This window comes from Toxotes jaculatrix, chromosome 9 (genome assembly GCF_017976425.1).
Source record: "Toxotes jaculatrix isolate fToxJac2 chromosome 9, fToxJac2.pri, whole genome shotgun sequence".
Classification (NCBI taxonomy): Eukaryota; Metazoa; Chordata; class Actinopteri; family Toxotidae; genus Toxotes; species Toxotes jaculatrix.
In genome coordinates this window covers 2333137-2353969 of record NC_054402.1, presented here as the reverse complement: position 1 = coordinate 2353969, position 20833 = coordinate 2333137, and the positions used below count along the sequence as shown (strand labels likewise).

Here is a 20833-nt window from a genome sequence, read left to right as displayed (position 1 = left end):
ACATTTGTGATTATTTTTGTAAAAGAAAACAAAGATATTTTTTATTTAAGACTTTTCTCAGAGTGCCGACCGGTGTGGACTTTTATTTTGTCGAACTCAGCTGTACAGAGACGTTTTCTATCAGTACTGATTATTTATCGGCCGCTGATTAGTCTTGTAATTTAGTTTGTACGTAGAGTTAAATAAATGCTTTTGGAATAAAACATTTCCAAGTGATTCACGAGTCAGTTCTTTTATTTATTTTTTACAAAGACTGTTAGAAAAGCTGTTTGGTTAAAAACACACAGTCTGATTCATCTCTCACAGCTTTAGACAGAAACATTGAAACCTCCTCAGTGCTGACCTGAGACCAGCTGATTACAGAGCAGTTCATGTGAAACACAGCTCGTCTTCAATCATCACTGAGCAGAGAGCAGACAAACTAAATGCGCGTGAGGAGTTCAGGGCCACAGAGAAACAGAAAACTGCTGCATTCAAGGGTCATAGGAAACCTGGGAATCCTAATGAAAATGAAATTATTTGCATTCATTTTTTTAACCAGTTCTTTTAAAGCTAAAGAGAATCTGTGGCTCTGAACGTTCACGTCACAGACTGTAGAAGAAAGATCAGACAAAATGCTGAAAACTGAGGCGTGTTTGTTTAAGGTGAAATGAATAAATGAGACAAACCAGTGACGGACAGTAAAACCAGTGTCAAGGATATAAAAGGCAGACTTACAGGAGGAGTGGATGGCAGACGACTCTCTGTTTCGACTGGAAACATCAAATTAAAAGGAGTCTGAACACTTCGCTTTAACAGTCCATATTTTCCCAGTCACTTCCTCAGAGGTTTCCAGGAAAGAATTAAAATAATATGGATGCTGCAGGTTCCCCAAGTCAATTTTAAGATTTTAGAACTGCAGCTGCCTGATAAATGTAGTGGACTAAAAAGTAAATATTTCTCTCTGAAATGTGGTGAAAACAGAAATACTCATGTGCAGTACAAGTACCTTCAAATTGTACTTCAGTGCAGTACTTGAGTAAATGTACTTTCCAGTGCTGTAGCACAAACAAACACAACGAAGGCCTGAACTGAACGGTGACACATGACTTCAAACATTATTTAAAGAATAAAGTTAGAAATAATGAAATAATAACGAATGAATGTTGTTCTGTGCAGGAATGATTAGGAAAACACTGACTCAGACACAAAACTCAGACGGCTGAGGATAATTTGGCAGCATCAAAACGAACACTGTGACCGTGACTGTGAGACGTTCAGGTTCAGCTCAGTGAAGACGACATGTTTTTTCATCACAGTATGAATTTACATGTTACCGAACAAACCAAACATACAAATTAAAAAAATAAAGCTTCCATACAAACGTCTTGTTTGCTTGTTTCGTTTAAAAAACAGACTCCACCCGTCGCAGCCGGCAGAGGAACGGACAGAGCACGGAAACAAAGAAGAACAGTGCAGTTAAAGCTGCGTTCATGTCACGCTGTCGGCTGAAGAGTGAGGCATAGCAGCAGTGACTCTGGGGTTTAGTGAACAGGTGAGTGAGCCCTTTAACGTCACACCGATTTATTGATCATGTAAAAGTATTGATCAGTGCTGCTTCAGTGACATAGAGACTTTCAGCCGTTCTTCTGGGGCTTCACATTCGTCTCCCACCTCACGTCGGCTCGTCAGTCATGATCCTGTCAACTGGAAAACAAGAAACAACTGACCAGAATGCGGTAACCACGGCAACGGGATTGACAGCTGATTGGCTAATCACTCAAACCTGCCCGCTGTTCAGGCGACAGATCTCCAAACCTGCTGAAAACACGTCAGTGCTCAGGAAACCGTCTGTTCTGACAGGACGTTTTTCAGTTTTCCACTGATTGGCTCTGAGCGTCAGCCAATCAGAAGCTGGTCTCGTTCATGTGTGGTTTGGGGCTGTTGGCGGGGGCAGTAGCGGGGCTGTCTGGATTCACGGGGCTCTCGGGTGATGCCGGGACGTCAGCAGCAGATGCTGCAGCGCTGCGGCGAGGTGAGACGGCGGTCTGAGACCGCGTCGGGCTTACCGCTGAGGGGGCGGGGCTCGTTGGGGAAGTAGACATGGCCCTGCGGTGTGATGAGGATGAGGATAACGGAGATGATGACAGTGATGAAGGTGTTCCAGGCGAATGCCGAGCAGCGGGCGACACAGAGAAGGTGCTCGGAGTCCTGAGGCCGAATCTGGCCTCTAACTCACTGCACACCGCTAAGCTCCGCCTGACGCCGTCCGAACCCGTCAGGACCCCAAACCCCGAGGCCCCAGCTGCTTCTGAACCCTTAGCAAGTTCCTGGCAGCGCTCCACGAAGCTCCCCCTACGGACAGACCCCAACTCTCTGTCCCGGTCCAGGTGTCTGGGGGAGTGGGGGCTAGCGGTCTGGTTGGGGCTGGAGTTGAAACCATGGGTGAAGGAAGGCCCGGGGACGGCGAGGGTCTGTGGTCCGGCTCCGGCTGAGAGGCCGAGCTCTCGGGCTGGTTTGGTCAGCGGGACAGGGGGCGGAGCCTGCCGGGGGAGGCTGCCGCACAGAGAAGGCGACGAACCCGAAGCTCCAGCTCCTCGTCCTGCAGTGTGGAGACGCTCCGTCCTGAAGCCGTCACTGAGCTGAGAGTGGAGACTGGAGGACAGGAAGTCACAAGATTCAGCAACAGCAACAGCAACAACACAGCATGTGATTTTCATAGGTAGGTTTTTGTCCACACAACCATAGACAGACACACACAAACAGACAATTTAATTGGAAACCATCATTGTGAGGACATTTTGACGCTGTGAGGACATTAGGGGCTGGGGAATGCCTTATGTCAATGAGTGTCCTCACAAAGATAGTAAAACGTGTGTGTGTGTACCTGCAGGTAGAGGCTCTAGGTGTACTGTCGGGCGTTCTGGTCAGAGCCAGGTCACATTGGTCCAACAGCTCCAGCAGCTCCTCCTCCGTTGGCCCGCCCAGCGCTGTGAGACAACCAATGAGAGTCCACATCAGTCAGAGCGGAACAAAGATGGACAAAGATAATGGACTAGGTCCAGATGTGAGCACATCGCTGCGAGTCTGACCTCTGATGTCGACCTTGCCGGCTATCTCCATGGCGGTGGTCAGGTCCCACATCTGGATGCTGCCGTTGCTGTGGCCGCTGAACAGGTAGCGCCGCGGCCGAGAGCCAATGCGGCTCGAGCCCTCGCACTCGTGAACCATGAAGGCCGTGATGGAGGTGCCATCTACTGAGCGCACCTCACACACCCTGACACACACACGCACACACAGGCCAGATTATAACATCCCCCAGATCTGATTCGCACACAGCCACGATGAGTCGACCGGCAGAAACTGAATCTACTATCAACTATTTCAAGAACTACTCAGGACTTTGGCTGAACGACGGTGAATAAAGTACAGTCACAAACATCTTTTCATCCTCGTGAGCTTCATGTCTGCAAAACATGGAAAATGTGGCCAAAACAATTACGTGTAGACGAATGTCTAAACGTGTCTCTCACCTCTTTCCGTTGGACGACAGTCTGACGAACAGTTTATCTGTGTCTGGTACGACTCTCTGAATGAAAACCTGCTGGTCGTCTCTCTCTCCATACGGACCTGAAACCAGAAACATGCAGTTACCGTTGGACCCCCGTGACCTCTGACCTCCACCAAAACAATCCTAACTCTGACATATACGTGTGTGTGTGTGTGTGTTACCTATCTCTGTCCCGGCGCTGCAGCCTCCGTGTCCATCGACGTCGTCCAGGCTGAGGATCTTGAAGGAGGTGAGCGGCGTGGATCCGGGCTGGGTGGAGATCATCCCTCTGAACCGAGTCACCGTCCATGTTCGGACGTGGTTGTTGTCTGCGCAAACTGAAAGACGACAAACATGGAAATCCGTGACAGGACAGAAGGACAGACGCCGCTGCACGAGGCTCGGTGTGTGCTGCTCGTACCTGAAATGAGGTGCTTCTCGGACAGCATGATCTTGGTGACGGGGCTGCGGTGGACAGAGAAGGTCTGGAAGAGCTGAGGCCCCGATCCGACGGTCTCCGGGTGCTGAACGATGACTCGAACCGTCCCAGAGCTGGTCCCATACGCAATCTCGATCCAGTTCCCGCTGTCGCCTGATCAGATGGAATGAGTCGTGAGTGTGAGAGAAGGTCTCCCAGTCTCCTCCCAGTAAATCCACTAACACATTTTCTCATTAGTTTCATCGTTTATGGTTAATAAAGAACGAACTCTGCTGCCTCGGACATCACGTGCACGTGTTAAGCACTGTGGTTGGATGCCCTGCCTTACACTGCAGCAGCTGTATTATCAGTAGTGACAGCAGCCTGAGAAAAGCAGCGGCAGCGCTGTGGTTCCATACTGGTTTTGGGAGTGAGGTAGACGCTGAGAGCGGTGATGGCGTCTTCAGTCGGGTCTCTGTACAGCTCCGTCACCAGCAGATCGTTATCCTTCATCCTGAGAGGAAACTTCTGAACGTCTGACAAACAAACAAAGCAGCGATTCTGTGTTCAAACATTTATTCCTCATAACACACACACAGGAAACGACACAGTCTTTGTACTGGGGATCTGTTCTGCTCCTGCAGGTGTTAAAGCAACTTTTTTTTTTACCTATGTAGTAGATGGATCCGTTGTTGCAGCCCAGGATGAGGAAGGAGCCGGCGGTGTCATAGCTGCTGATGGGAACCACATCCTGGTTCTGCACAGAGACGACAGGGAACATCACACTGCTGACCACTTAACACACACGTCTTCAGAGACAAGAGGGACAAGGAGTCCTGCAGCAGAGGGTCTGGTCCCCACACAGAGTGCGTCTCCACCCACCTGCCAGTGTTTGGTGACAGCGTTCCACACTCCGACCTTCCCCGTATGACTGGTGGCGATCAGCTGGTTACCAACGAAGAAGAGCGCCTCCACCGGCACATTCAGACTGAAGACACCTGCAGGACAGAGATACAACTTCAGAACAGGGTTCTGTGCTACTGGAAAAGGTCTGCATGATCTCCTTATGGACTGCTGAGGTAAAAAAAAAATTTTAAATCATTATTCCATGGCAAAAACAAAACTAAAAACCTCATACCGATTTCATTTCCATTGCCATCCGGACAGATGGCCCACAGGATGATCTCTGTCGCCGAGGCAACGGCCACCATCTTGTCGTTGTCCCCCAGAGAGCCGCCCATCACCTTGGCGTTGAGCGCAACTCTGTCGATCACCCAATCCAGACGAGGAGAGGTGAAGACCTGCTGCCACCCGGTCGACTCCTTCACCCTGACAGAGAGAGAGAAAAAAGAAAGAGAGATTAAAGGTGAAATGTGCACACACTGGTTTACAACGCTGCTGCCTCACAGAGCACAGTGTCTCAATGTCTCTGGAGTAAAACTGCAAACTGAATCTTCAGTCACGATCACATCCTGAACGAGACGCGAGCAGTTTGAAATAAAAACTTTATTACATGAACAATTTCAGAGGAGCCTCTGGTTTGTTTTGGCTCTGACCAGTCAGATGAACCGATAATAATAATAACAACAACTGAAGTGTTTACCTGTAGCAGACGACAAACTGTGCGTAGGCCACAGCGATCCAGTTATGATGACCACAGATGATCCGAACCATGCCGGAATCTGATGACAGACCTACACACACACACACACACACACACACACACACACACAAACCGTCTCTTAAAAACATGGATAACTGCTAATGTTTTACAATCCAGAGATGTTTTAAATCCTCGTCCCACACACAGAGTATGTGTGTGTGTGTTTGTGTGTGTGTGTGTGTGTGTTTACCTATAGACGGCCTCTCTTCAGTGCTGGTCCTGCCCAGAATCCCAGAGTTGCCCAGGTTGGGGGGCATGGTGTTGCTCCGTCTGACCGGTGCTCTCTCCACAGGCATGACTCGGCTCCCCATGAACTGTGACCCCGCCACGCTGTGACGGTTCCGACGCTTCGCTGGGTACACTGGGACGACAGAGACAGGAAACGATGAAGAAGGGAAGACGGAATGACGGTGTGTCCTTCAGCTTGGCGAAGGCAGGCGTACCACTGAGGTGTTTCATACAGCAAGGCCACCAGTCAACTAAGCTTACTGCACTAAATCAGGCTTCTTTTCAGGAAGTCCCTGTCTGGTGCAGAAACTCATTAAGGAGGCTCTGTCCTGTATTGAATGAGCAGCTTCATCCTGGTTGAGTTTGTTAGACCTTCTTAATGAAACACCTCTCAAGTGGATCAGGTGCAGGTGTGAAGACAGGGTGGTGTACCTGGTGGAGGCAGGTAGCCGTTGAACAGCACGTTTCCACAGGAAGATCGGTCCAGCTCGTCACACAGCTGCAGCTTACGCACTATTACAAAAAACCCAAAAAACGATTTAATTCATTTGATGTAACGGAGAACAGAAAACAGTGCTGAGCTACAGTTAAGAAGCAGAGACGTTAAAGCTTCCCTTGTTAAATTATTAGTGTATTTTAGTGCTTTTGATAAAGTGGAATAGTCAGGCTCATAGCAGGTCATTTTTTAAACATTGCTTTGTAAGGGTTTGTAAACCCTTTAATGCCATTCAGCTGCTTTCTCCTGTCTCTTAGTCTCATCACGTCTCCAGACACTCTGACTTTCTGAATCTCACCCAGCGGCGTGATGCCGTAGAACTCGGCCTCGTGCATGAGCATGTGCACGTTGATGGAGCGGGGGTGCAGCTCTTTGGTCCGCAGGAAGTTGAGGATGGGAGCGAACAGAGAGGGGTCCCTGTCGATGAAGATCTACGGCGACAGAAGAGGGACAAGGGGAGGTTCACACACAGCTATTACAGCACACAGAAAACACACCAGTGTAACGACGATGACAATACTGGGAATCAATCATTATGTCACTAAATCAACAGACAAATACAGAACTATGAACTTACAGCTCCAGTTTCATCCTTCAGAGTCGAGATCCGACCACTCAAAAGACTGAAGACAAAAACAAAACACAAACCATCCGGCTGTCAACAGCACAGATACACAGGCATTCACTCTACAGTTTCACTGGACGTTACACTGGAGAACACCTCCCCAGACTTCCTCTGAGCACCACGCCCAAAAAACCCAGGTGTTTTCTTTATGGATTAATCTGCTTGTTATTTTCTAATTAAACATTCAGTCTTTGAAAAACACCCATCATAACTTCCCAGAGCCCAAAGCGACGTCCTTAAATCCCTTGATTTGGCTGCACAAAGTTCGTGTGTGAGCATGTGTTGTATTGACCAACCTGGAGAAAAATGAGTCAGGAACCCAGGTCAGGGTCTGTCGGGAGGTGCTGAACCTGAAAACAAACATTCCCCCGTTAACTCTGCTTCTTCTTCTTATTTTCTTACAATGACAAACGGCAGCTGAGGTTACTGAGTGTTACTGCCACCAAGTGTACTACAGAGTCCTTACTATCAGTCTTTTATCTCTCAGTACACAGCTGCCATACCCATCATGTACAGTGCTGTTCACATGAGTCCAGAACAAAACTGAATTTATTCCTGATGCATTTCCTCCAGTTATTTCTGATGTTAAACGGTCTTTATCACACAAAGCATCTGGTTTTTACTCGATAGTTTATCATACGTTTTCACTGAACCACAGCTGGTTTAAAAAAAACAAAAACAACGAAACAAGAATAAATACAAAGATGCTAAATCCTGTTTCTGTAATGGTTTTACAGCCACATTTAGGAGTTCCATTGTCGGACAGAGTGATATCGCATATTCCTCCATTATTAAAACACATGAACGCATTCATTGTTTGATTTTGTGTGTGTTATCAGTGCCGGAGACCACAGCTAGCTTTATGTTACAGCGCCTTATCTCCACCTTGGATTGCCCTAGTTCCATCGTCGGACACAAGGCAACGATTCGAGTTCATCTTCAGTTTCCTCCTTTAGTCCTCCATCCTAACTTTAGTCTCACTTTAATCTCCCTTCATTTATTTACTTTCATCTCTTCTTGGAGTGTTCGCCACCATTGTGGTGCCGGACGGTCCGTTCACAGGCTGCAGAAACTCACAGTGAACAGCCAAACGCTGAACGCAGATTTGGGTTAACATAGCTAAAGAAGAGTCCACTCGAGTGCTCACCTGTCTACTACAGAGACAGTTCTCTGACAGTTAAACCCTTAGCTGTAGCTACTCTACAGTTATAACTCATTAAAAACTTAAGCGACCTGATGGGACACGGAGCTGTCCGATAACGGACGCCCCTTCCTTAGCCATGTTCCCGGTGGCTAGCCGGGGTTAGCCGACACTGCCCAAACTTCCTCCGGTGTCTCACCTCTTCCCTCCGACATTCAGGTGGATGATGTCTCCGCTCCTCCCCGCGTTAGACATCGTTCGAAGAGTCTGCAACATGAAAACAATAACAGCACTTTTAAAAAACTAATCCATTTTAGGATAGATTCGGTTTCCGTTCTGGTTTTCAAGCCAACTTCCTGTCGCGCAGCAAAGCGGAGGTAAAACCCGGGGTGGATCAGTGGATCAGGAAGAATACCAAGCATAAATCACGGAGCGGAGGCACAGACTGGAATAGGACTGTGCCAGTGGACAGTAACAGCTGAAGACCTCATCTTTATAAAAACTATGATTTTATCATTTCCACCAAAGTTCATGTTAGAGTTTCTCTTCTCAAAAACATTCTTTGATGTTCTTTAATGTCGCGCTGTGTGGTTTACTTTAATTTCCTGAAGAAAAAGAAATGAAACCCAGATCTTCTGATGTACACCACAAAATTGTGCTACTGCTTTTGTGTGATATAATTTAATTAACTAAACAGACAGACAGACATTTTTTTTCAAGATCTAATATTAATTTTTAATAACATGGTGTTAGACACGCTGTTTTAATTCTAAGGGACATTGTATGTGAGCAGCAGGTAGGTGGAACTTTTGGCAGGGGAACTGTTGCACCCAGGTTCGTCCAAGGGGGGAACCACACCCTAGAAGCCACCTGGACGACACGCAGGTAAGGTAACTCACCTTTCTTCTGTATTCTACAGGTCAGTGTTTGGTAAAATGTGCCAGATTCAGCTCGTTGGAGTTTTGCTTCACGCGGGCAGTTGAATGTTATTCGAGCTTTTTGTTGAACTTTAAGAACTGAAGATTCCCGCCAGAGTCCAGGCCGCAGGTTCAAATCTGTTCGGTTTGCAGACGCTGCTCTGCGGGTGTTTCACCCTTCACCTTGTCTCGCAGGCAAGTCGCTGAGGGCTAAAGATTTATTTGTTTTGCACACTGTTTTATTTGGTCTCCTGTACATGAAGAAAGCTGTGACAGTTTAAAGGAAAATTAAATTGTTTTATTGTTAAGAACTTTTGTAAAGAATCCTATAAAATATTGTAGGTACATTGGAAAGGTGAGATATTCCTCTGGGAGTGAAAGCTGTTTATTCATTTAGCGTGTACATCCAGAATATGGAAAATGAGTGCTTGCTTGTTACAGATAAAGTTTGGTGCTGTGGTGACTTCCTCTATATTGTTATAGTAGCTTTGATTCACTTATTTGTAGGTGATAAATAATGTGTATGGGAATGTTGTTTGATTTAGGAAGCAGATTTACTCCAGAAATGTGGGATAACTCTGACTGTGAATGGATTCTGTGTGGTGCTGCTGAGGTGCTGATGTTCTGGGATGTTTCATGCACTTGAGCTACAGTTATGGACTGAAACACAAACTGACGCTCAGAGGAATTGTGTTAATGTGTTAATGTGTTTTACTGTGAAGTGGAAACAAGAAGCGACCTGGACGGGTGTTGCGGCTTTTGCATTTGCATGGCCTTTCTCAGCCACCGTACTTTATTGCTGCTCACATTTCTTCTGTATTCTACAGAATTCTGTATCGTTACTGTGGGACCAGTCTTGGGACCTGTAACACACATCTAAGTTCAACAACTGACACACTGAGTGCAACATCAGTGGTTTCAACTGAGCACGATCTGACTTCATATTTAACAAAGTGTCTGGCTTTCTCAGTACTCAGTAAACTTTAAGAAAAACAAAATACAGTTTTGTTTTGCAGATAATTTGGGCATAGGACAAATTAAAATGTTGACCTGACGATGGCGCTAGATGAAAAGCCAGAGCATCAACAAAGCGATTGCATTTCATTCTGAGGGGAACATGAGTGTCTGAACCAAGTTTCAGTCTGCTCACACTGTACAGGTGGAGGGTTTGATGCCTGCGGGTTTTCCTGCTGACTCGGTGCAATCTCTCCGCCTGTTGATGCTCCAGCAGTTTCGAGCTGTAGAAAAACGCCTTCCCACACAGGTCGCACATAAACGGTTTCTTGACGCCGTGAACAAGCGTGTGGGTCTCGAAAGCCCAGTTTCCCGAGAACTCCTCCCTGCACTCCCCGCACCTGAAAGGTCCCGCGCATCTGGCAGACAAAGGGGTTTTCCCCCCGTGTGGACGATCCGGTGCTGCACCAGCACTCGGTTCCGCTCGAACGTCTTCCCACAGTCGGAGCATTTGAGCGGCCGCTCGTCTGAATGCACTCTCGTGTGAGAAAACAGATGAGCGGATGTCCTGAAACTCTTCCCACAGGTGGGACAGGTGAAAGGGTTTTCTCCGCTGTGAATGGACAGATGCGCGTGCAGGATGCTCTTGGTGGTAAATCCTTTCCCGCAGGTGGACGGCCGGAGCCCGGTGTGGGCGGCCGGAGTCCGGTGCGGACAGCCTCATGTCGCTTCAGCAGATGCATCCTGCTGCACGGAGCACTCGAAGGATTTTTTTCTGTGCTTCATGACGGAGCAGGTGTCTCTCAGTTCTCTCTCACCGTCTTCACCTCCCGGTCCAGGTGAGCCACCTCCCTCCTCAGCCGGCACCCACCTGGCTCCGCAGCTGCCTCTCCGGCCGTGAGGTCGCTCTGCAGCTCGTCCTCCAGCTGCCCCATCTCCGCCCTCAGTGCCCGGTTCTCCCGCAGCAGCCTAGAGGACGTGCCTCGGTAGAGCTCGGTTGTTTTGACGGTTAAATCTCTGCCCAGTTCCTGAAGGACTTGGGGAAGTGTTGTCGCTGCTGTCCCGCCTCCTCCGCCCGCGGTACCATCCTGTTCCAGCGCGGCGACGGTGGCCCGGACATTTTCTAATTAAAAAAAAAAGTATTTATTTATTTCTTTATTTGTTCGTTTTGTTATGTTATACTTTGCTTCTACGTTTATTAATATATTTGTTTATTTCCACGTTTACAATAAAAGAGGGTAAAAACATTAAATTATCTGAATCAAATCCAACCACAGTGAATGACTCTGGACTCATATTATCAAAGGAGTGATAGGCCTCAGAGTTAACACCATTAACAGCACTAAGCCTCACTAATAATATATTCTCTTTAATGTCACCTGCTGTGCCATGCACCTGCAGATGTTCAGTGTTGTTTCAGCAGAGATGAACAGAGATGCTTCACTTCCTCCTCTCGTGTCAGATATCTTCCTCTTCTCCACTGGATTCCTCTTCCTGCCATTCTCCTCCAGAGCAAAGCAGCGTGGGTGGAGAGAGGACATCCACGGGGACATGTGCATCAACAGCGTCCACAGCTTGTTCAGCCTCTGCTGCATTAACGCTGGTGGTCACCGGGGTCACGCTCACTGTCAAGAAGAAAAACTGGAGAAAACATGAAATTTCCAGGTTGATTTATTTATTTTTTTTAAGTCAATGATCTAAAGTTCAAAAGTTGAATCACCGGTGTGACTGAGTGTGTGAGGGACACACCTACGTGTCTTCATCATTGTCATTTTGATCAGAGAGAACATCTGACATCATCTATAAAAAGAGACATAACCTCTATTACGCAATTTTTGTCACATAAGAAAAAAAGAATTTCTAGGGAGTTTTGAGCTTAATGCAATGCATCCTGGGAAGTATGTGCAGATGAGTTAGGAGTGTTGTAAGTATACAATCCACTGGACGTTCAGTCAGTTGAAGTTGTGAAGGTGACGATCCAGGTAAAGTTTGTTGTGGCAGCAGAATCATGGCTGTGAGCTGCTGAAAGCTAACTTTGTCTGAGCTGTATCACTGCAGTTTGTGCTGTGCTCACATGAGACAGGTTTCTAAATAAGGCAAATCACCGTGAACCAGCACAACATTTCTGCCACGAGGGTGGCAGCAGATTTTTAACCCCAGCCCAACTCAACAGGTTAAACTGAGCGGGAGGAAGCGGGGAAGCTAAACAAGTACGAAGAGAGACAATGTCTGTCCAGAGTCAGTCTGAGACACATCCTGTTATCTGCTGAGAAACAGACAGGTGGACAGACAGAGATACGAAGATCTGAGAAACAGATAGTGAACAACAACAGAGAGGAGATAAACAGAGCCGCAAAAAGAAACAGAACCTTTACAGAAACACACGTCTGTCTGTCTGTCTGTCTGTCTGTCTGTCTGTCTGTCCACCACTTTGGTCCAGACAGAACAAGCCCCTGAAGATCCTGGTTTGGTACAGACCATCTTTCCTTAACCCCAAACAAAGTGATTTTGCCTCCAGCAGGTTTCGTGTTGTGTCCTGTCGCCCGTGCTTTTTATTCTGCAGCTGCAGGACTTCTCCAGAAGGCCTCACTGTCGCTTCCTCAGGGCTCGGACTCAGATCGGGGCTGGGCCCTGCCTGCCTTTGTTAAATGTTGTGATGATAACTTCTTCAGCCTTAAAGCATCAGTGTTATCACGTTCACCTTACGAGAACAGACCACTATCCCAGGTCCCCCATTCGCTCTGCTGTCAGGCTGCTGAACACCAGTCATTTTAAATGGCTGTTGGATTCTCTTTGAACTCATCTTTTCCTTTATATTATGTATCTGTATGAATTATAACAAAATGTTTTATGTGTTCCCTCATACCCATCCATGCATATTGATCTGTTGCCTCTGACGTGCTGAGGAAGCGGCAAATGAATTGCCCTTCTTGGGATCAACGAAGTTGCCTGACTCTGACTCCCTGACCTGCTCCCACCAGCCGCCTCCCGGTGACTCTGCCGCTGTTAATAAACAGAAAACAAAAGCTTCCTCCGCACATGATCCAGCCACTCAAAACAATAACATGCAGCTTGTATGTTTGCGGGAAGACGAATATCAACAACAACAGCTGGACGGATTAACATGACAGTGACGGGACAGAGGCACGATGCCAACGCACGATCCTAAGACGGTGAACACGGTAAACAGTTTACCAGCTAAACATCAACATGTTGTCTGAGTGTGGACTCACACAGCTGCTGCAGTGACTATAGACTCCTGTTTACAGAGAGAGAAAACAACCTTTCTGGAGAGAGAGAGAGAGAGAGAGAGAGAGATGGAATGAAGATACAAAGGGGCGGAACAATCTGAAAGAGAGAGAAGGAAAGGAAGTGAAACTCCTCCACAGACTTTAAACAGCTCAGACCTCTGAACCACAGTGAATGTGACTCTCAGCAGTTAATTATACCACCGGCAACATCTGTATGGGAACCTGACTGAACATCAGACTGTTTATATGGTGAGTAAACTCTTGTTTCAGATATATTCATCAATTTAATACTTCCTTACTAAATTATGCTTCCATTACATGTTGTTATTTGTTGTGTTATTTCAGAGGAACAGGAAACTTTCCACTGTTGTCTTTGTTGTTATGAATTAAATTAATAGACAAGAAAAACCAGATCAGTGGAGGGCAGGTGATGCATAAAGCAGCATAATAACTGGATACACTGGGAACAGTGGTGTGGAAAAAAAGGGACACAATCTAATGCAGCTGAAACGTTTCACCGTTTCCTGGAAATTTAAAACCATAAAATCAAAGAAAGCAGAGAAAGCATAAAATCAAAGAAAAAAAAATCCAAATAAAAGATAATTACTGCAAATTATGAAGGAGTAAATAAATAATAAATAAATACAATCGTAATTTTACATAACAAAAGTAATAAAATCTTGCAGAGAAAAAGAGCAAGCTGTTGCCAGTGCTGTTGCTGCAGTTTGCAGGTGTTGATGAGCTGCAGGGGAAATCATTCCAAAGTTGACGGTGCTGATGAAAGACGAGTTTTATCACAGTTAATGGTGAAGTGTTCATCAACAGACTGACTCTTTTCTTTACGGCTCCTGAGCGTCTGATCACTGAGTGATTCAGCTCTGCTCCGAGGAGAAGGTCATCATCAGCTGTGACGCACAGATTCCACCTGCTGCCTGTTCAGGGCTGATTCTCTTATAATGTGACAGTTTTAGGTAAAAATAAAAAAAATGAATAGGGATGGACTCAGTGTTTTTCCACCAAAACTCGACTCCTGTCAGCGCAGAGAATTCAGCATCATTTACACGACGGCTTCTCAAATATTTCCATTAAACCGCTATCAACAAAGGAGGAAATGTTAATTAGTTTATTCAGTTATGGAACATCAGCAAATTACCACACCAATCACAAACCAGCTACAGGAGGAAGAAACGCCTGCGGCTCTCTGGTTATTGACAAAAACATCTTGCTCCAAAACAGAACTGATTCTTCCACTTTTGTCATTTCACTGTTTTCAGTTTGGTTTGTTCTGCTTTGGGAAAATGTCACATCTTCAGGGAGAGAGCGAGAAAGAGTCACTGCAGGGACACTGTGATTGGAAAGTCAAAAACAACAAATAAAAACAAATATTTACAGAAATAAATGTGAGGGGATGATGTCCCACAAGCACAGGGGTCGTGACCCTTTTTGGGTCAGGACCCATAGTTTAAGAAACTTGTAGGGAGAAATTATATTATTATTAATGCTGTTTATTTTTCTGGATCAATCCATTAATCTTAAAATCTGTAAAATGTCAAAGAACAGTGAAATAAATGATTCATAGTTTCATCCCAAACCCTGCAGATGCTAAATTAAACCTGTCGCAGAGACAAAGACAAAACGTAAACCATCAAATCAGAGAAGCTGGAACCTCATCAGTCAAACTGCAGATTCATTTTCTGTCAGTCATCTAAAACTAACCGATTCAGCTCTGATTAGTCAAAAGCCATGTACAGTAAGTGCATTCATAGCTTAGTTCATACATAGAATATTAAAAAGTAAACGTCCTGACAGGCTGCTCTTAGGTGTGGGAGTGTTGTGGAGGGGTTTGAACCTCTGAGCAGCTCTGAATAAAACATCTGTAGAAAAGAGAAGGAAGCTGCTCACCATGAAAGGCTGTGGTTTATTTCTTTTTACAAACAAAGTCTCTGCGTTTCCAGTGTAACCCACATTTCTGACAATGTGACGGCATAATTCTGAAAAACAGATCGGTCTTTGTAGAGCTACTTTAACTGCGTCTTGGTCTGTGCAAAGAAATAAACTTTTTTTTCTTGCAGAGAGAGAAGATTGAAATCAGTGTGACACATACATACAGCCTGCAGCCAGTTAGGTTGGCTTAGCCAAGACAGGAAGCAGAGAAAACAGTTTTACACTGTACATTTTTTATGTTATATGTTATTCTGAGCATGGATGAATTCAAATGCAGCGCTCTGCAGGCTGACACTTTGCCCACACATTACCGTGACTCACTGAGGACTGATATTTGTTTAAATATAACAGCAACTCCCTGAGTTCACTAATTCACCAAACTGACCTCCCATGACTGAGAGTGAACGTGTTTCCTTCTTCCAGTAAATTCCACGTCATCATGACTCGGTTTGGTTCATTCACACAAACGCTCAGGTGTTGAACAGCGAGCTGGAGCCTGATTTGCTTTACAAATGACTCTTGCAAATGCTCTAGTCTCGCAAACAACTACTCTCTCTGAGCATTAATAGCAGCTCCAGTGGCACACCACAGAGGATCATTACACCACTTCCTGTACCAGGTCATCTGCCATTAAAAGCAGAAGTGTCTGTTTTCCGCTGCACATCATCATCATCATCTCCTCTGCCTGTATCATCCACAATTCAGAAGTAACTGTCAGCTTCAACAAAATTCTGACTTGCCCTCGTTTCCAAAAAAATGAAACCTTAAGAATTGATTGACCTCATGATGTTTCATCTTGCTCCGCCATTGGAACAAACGCTTTTAAAATATAAAAATCATCAGAATGTTGTTTGTTCTTTCCAACATTTTACACATTTTCACAGATTTTCTCTGCAGATAAGATTTGGATGTAGGACAGCTAGATTCCCCTGTCCACCAAAGGCCGCAAGACAAGGGTGGTGTCAGTAGTTTCTGTCAAAATGTCCTGATGTCAGTCAAAATGTGATGACAGTCCTGACACTCAGAAACACTCATTCATGTCGCCTACAGACCACTGATGGGGGGGCGCCGTTTCCACAGGAAAATAAACACTTCCTTCTTTTCAGCTGTGACTAAGAAGGTTTACTGAGTGCAAAGAATTTTCAGTCTGACTTTAATATTTGAGTTAAGTCTATGAGCTGACTTACAACAGCCTGAAAAATGTACAGTTCACCCGAGCTTGTCGCCACGTTTGCGGCTCTGCCACTGGAGGATGAAAGCCCCATTCTTAAGTTTTTGGCCATTTCATTCCTTTATTAGTTCCAGACAACATGCACCTAAAACCCCCAGCCAGACTCAAACCGTGGACATGGCAGTTCATTGTTCGCGTCTAAACCTTGGTCATCAGGAGGAATTGTTTTTGTTTTTAATTTAGCTACGTGTGTGTTTTGGAAACTGGTCGTAATCTGATAGTGGGTTTATATTCTACAGAAACTGGAATTTCTATCTGTTATGATCTGAAAGTCATTTTACTTTAAGTGCCACAGCTGTTTCATGCAAAATGACGCTCTCAGTATAAACACAGGAGATCAGAGGACACGATATTTTAAACAAACTAACTAACTTGACATTAACTGTTTCCTGGAATCTGTGGTTTTCTTAGTGTCAAACCACTTTTTTTTTTTTAAATTGAAATTTGTATTATTTTGAACATAAACAGCATCAGTTTAAATTACAACGCTGTATCCTTGTGTTTCACGCCCATTTCCAGCAAAAAGCAATAGCTACCTAAATTACACAAAATAAAATACAAAAAAAAGAAGAGAGCCTGAAATAAAAGTTCATGTGCCGGTCACAGTCACATCTTTGAGGTGTTTCCTACGTTACCCACAAAGAGAGGAATACGTCCCCATGATTTCTCAAAGTAGCTTCTGTCCACTTTTTAAAAGTCTGGTGGACATGTGTCTTTCCATGCTCTGAGGATAATTCGAGCAGCTGTAATCACCCCCACTTTAGTACGCCAAAATCATGTTTTGATATTGTGGGCTGTACTGACCGGTCTCCTAGCAAGTATAATCTTGGTGACATGGGGATTGTCAAACTTTTTTTTATTTACCTATTCAATCTAGTACTTTTTCCCCAATAAGGATGTACTGTCTTACACTCCCACATAGCATGGGTAAACGGGTAAACATTTAGAGGTGTTTCAGGTGCTCAGAAGCCTTATAAGGTTGTCTGGGTTGAACCTCTGTAATGATCAACTGGGGAAACAATCATCTGGCACCGGTTAGGATCCAGACTGGGCCGGGTCATGACTGGGGCTAAAAATAATTCAGTCAGGATAGGAAAACAAAAAGCTGCCTGGTGTCATCCTCCTCTGCCACCACTGCCTGGAAATGTCCTGTTTTTATAAGACTGGATGAAGGAGAAGTGAAGTGGAGCCTGGGTGTGTGTTGGACTGGGATGAAAGAAATTGGTGGGAAGTGTGTGTGTGTGTGTGTGTGTGTGTGTGAACAGCAGGACAAACAGGAGTGCAAGATGCTTTTTATTTGTGAACGTGCCGCAGTGTAAACAGAGCGCTGTGTGTTCAGTCCAGGAACATGAAAGCCTTCTGGGGGGAGTTCACCTGGGACTTTCAGCAGCGCAGGACAGACGGAAACTGCTTTTGTGACTCTGTTGTTAATATGTGAATGTGATGGGAGCTACTGAGAAAACAAGATGAAGAGGCTACAGCCATGTTGGTGCAACGAGAAGCAAACTGTTATATAAAGATAAACCAAAGTTTTATTAGTATGGATTGTAATTGGATGAAAAGTCAGAGGCTCACCAATGTTAATACAGTTCATCCTGAGGGGAACATGAATGTCTGAACCAAATTTCATCACAGTCCGTCCACTAACTCCTGAGATATTTCACTGAATAATAAGGTTCTACAGAAAAAGTCAGAGGATCACCACAGTCTTAAGAATCTATCCTCTGGGGAGCTGGAATTTCTGCAGCAAGTTAAACATTCAACAGTCAGGTCTAGATTTTGTCTCTGATCCACAAATGTGAAGACTGGCTGACTGCCACCAGCCTATATAATCTGGTCAGCCAGTGCAGGTGCGCTGATATGCAGGTACATATCATGGATCTATGATTATGTTTAAACTGTGCTGTGTTTCCAGGGATGGATCACCTCAACTCCACCCACGTCCGCACCAACCAGTCAGATTTCAGCAGCACCTTCACCCACCAGGTGCTCCCTCTGCTCTATTTTGTGATCTGCATCGTGGGTGTGTGCCTGAATGGTGTGGCTGCCTGGATCTTCTTCAGAGTGCCCAGTGACTCAGGGCTGGTGGTCTACCTGAAGAACATGGTGGTGGCCGACCTCCTCATGCTGGCCACCTTCCCCTTCAGGGTGGCGGCTCAGCTGGATCTGGGTGGCTGGCGCCTCCATGTCGTTGTCTGCCGCTACACCGCTGTGCTCTTCTACTCCTCCATGTACGTGGGGATCCTCTTCATCGGCCTCATCGGCCTTGAGCGCTATGTCAAGATCGTTCGCCACACCTCCTCCTCCTCCACCTCCACCTCCACCTGCAGGTCCAGGTTGGGTGGGGTGTCCACGCTGCACCTCCTGCAGAGCGTCAGCTTCGCCCGTGTGCTAGCGCTCCTCACCTGGTGCCTGCTCCTTTTCAGCGTCCTGCCCAACGTCCTGTTGACGAGCAAACCGGCCAACGAGGAGAACTCTCGGCACTGCATGCAGCTGAAGACGCCTCTGGGGTTGCAGTGGCACCGAGTGTCCACCCTCTTCAGCGTGTCCCTGTTCTGGGTGACGCTGCTGGTCCTCGCCTTCTGCTACACCTCCATCGCCCGCCGGGTTTACCAGTCGTACCGCCGTGTGCGATGCAACAACAGCGACGTCTGCCGCAAGTCCAATCGCAGCATCTTCAGCATCCTGGTGGTCTTTTTCGTCTGCTTCGTGCCCTACCACGTCTGCCGCGTCCCGTACACTCTGAGCCAGATGACGGGTTCGGACTTCAGCCCTGACACCCGGTTCCTGCTGTTCCAGCTGAAGGAGGGGACGCTCTTCCTGTCGTCGCTCAACGTGTGCCTCGACCCAGTCATCTACGTCCTGATGTGTCGGACCTTCAGAGAGTCGCTGCTAAGGAAGCTGTCAGGAAGAGAGAGGAGGAGGTCCCTGACCACCGCCCAGAGTCTGAGCAACATCTAGGAGGACAGGAGAGAGGACACAAGAGAGGAAACAAGAAGTCCCACTTGTCTTTTGAGGAGCTTTCAGCCATGTCACACACTCTTCATCATCGGATTGAGTTTGATCAGTTGCCATGGAAATGCAGATGTTCGAACTTTAATTGGACTCCATCAGAGCTGAACCACGCTGTGGTGTCACGTTAGCGCTGAATGATCCCAGAGTTGCCAGATGCTGAGACTGAAGATCAAAGACCGTCCAACATTATCAGTGTGTCATGTCTCCATCAGTGAAGCTGAATGTGCTTTTAAGAAAGGAAGTGCGTCAGTGCAACACTTTACATAGTAACTGGTTCAATCACAAGTCATTTAATACATGTATATATACATTATGTATATAATAGATTGGCTTCATGTAGTTTCAGTTTTGTTTTATTTATTTTTTAAGAAACAAAGAAAGCAAAGGAAGATGCCACACTGGGAGCTCGGTTTGCAGATACAGAAGTGAAACTGGGCATCAAACCTGCGAGACCAGACTCTGCTGTGGTTTTCTTCCAGTATCACGTTACTCTGACTGTTTAACTTTTCTGTGAATTCAGCTGTCTTTCATTTTGCGTGTCTGAGGTCATGTGACCCTCTTCTCTCTGGAGATGCAAATGACTCCAATATTTGTGCGTTTGAGCTGAGGGTGTGTTCAGGTGGTGCTGAGGCTGAATCTGTACCTGCATCCACGTGATAACCTGGAACAATCACCTGAGCTGTCACACTCAGTCTGTAAATATCTGCTGAACTCCTCAAATAACCTGACAGCAAAAATACAATGTTTGTGCAGTAAAACAATAGAAGTGTTTTTCCAGCTGTGGAAATACTTAACACTGAGTGTTGCTTGTTTGTGTGTGTGTGTGTGTGTGTGTGTGTGTGTGTGTGTGTGTGTGTGTGTGTGTGTGTGTGTGTGTGTGTGTGTGTGTGTGTGTGTGTGTGTGTTTTTCCAGAGGTAGACAGTGTTTCTAAAATAAATGCAGACAGACACGACTTCATTTATTGGATGTTTATTCACTTTCCCCTCCTGGTTTTATCCTCTCTGCTTATAACTTCACATTTACATACAGATGACTTTTCAGTTTCATATAACAACAGCCAGCTGGTTGTAATATTCTTACGTCCTCTGATGGACACAGCGTGTGACTAAAGCGCTGCTGCAGTGAAGTAAAATGCTGATTGTGCGTCTGCCTTCTCATCGTCATGTTTGTACACTGCCCTCCTGTGGTCACAGGAGGTAACACAGACCCGACGGCATATTGACGAGCACAAAATACACAGGGCAGTGTAAACTTGAAAGCACATTACTAGAAACATTACGGCTACCGTCAGTATTACTACTGTTACTGCTGCTCTGTTCCTCTTCGCAGCTGCGCTTGGGAGAATCCCTCCAATCAAACTTCCTCCATCAGGTGCAAACAGGAATGCTGTTCTCTAAACTTGCTCTGACAGGTTTCCAGA

At 46.0% G+C, this 20833-nt stretch overlaps 2 protein-coding genes across 2 annotated transcripts; one reads left to right on the top strand and one right to left on the bottom strand.

The window, feature by feature from the left end:
• Nucleotides 1-224: 224 nt before the first annotated feature.
• Nucleotides 225-8460, bottom strand: shkbp1 (SH3KBP1 binding protein 1). The gene is made up of 17 exons (XM_041047085.1): nt 8300-8460; nt 7256-7309; nt 6912-6957; nt 6633-6765; nt 6271-6351; nt 5801-5971; nt 5551-5641; nt 5086-5276; nt 4830-4945; nt 4617-4704; nt 4367-4483; nt 3951-4121; nt 3712-3867; nt 3513-3609; nt 3072-3256; nt 2867-2969; nt 225-2634 (listed from the first exon to the last, which is right to left on the bottom strand). Exons 1-17 carry the CDS (start codon nt 8374-8376, stop codon nt 1887-1889), a joined length of 2625 nt encoding a protein of 874 aa, XP_040903019.1. The 5' UTR covers nt 8377-8460; the 3' UTR covers nt 225-1886.
• Nucleotides 8461-12042: 3582 nt separating this feature from the next.
• LOC121186742 (P2Y purinoceptor 14) lies at nt 12043-20299 on the top strand. The gene is made up of 2 exons (XM_041045524.1): nt 12043-13471; nt 18313-20299. Exon 2 carries the CDS (start codon nt 18315-18317, stop codon nt 19356-19358), a length of 1044 nt encoding a protein of 347 aa, XP_040901458.1. The 5' UTR covers nt 12043-13471; nt 18313-18314; the 3' UTR covers nt 19359-20299.
• Nucleotides 20300-20833: the final 534 nt, after the last annotated feature.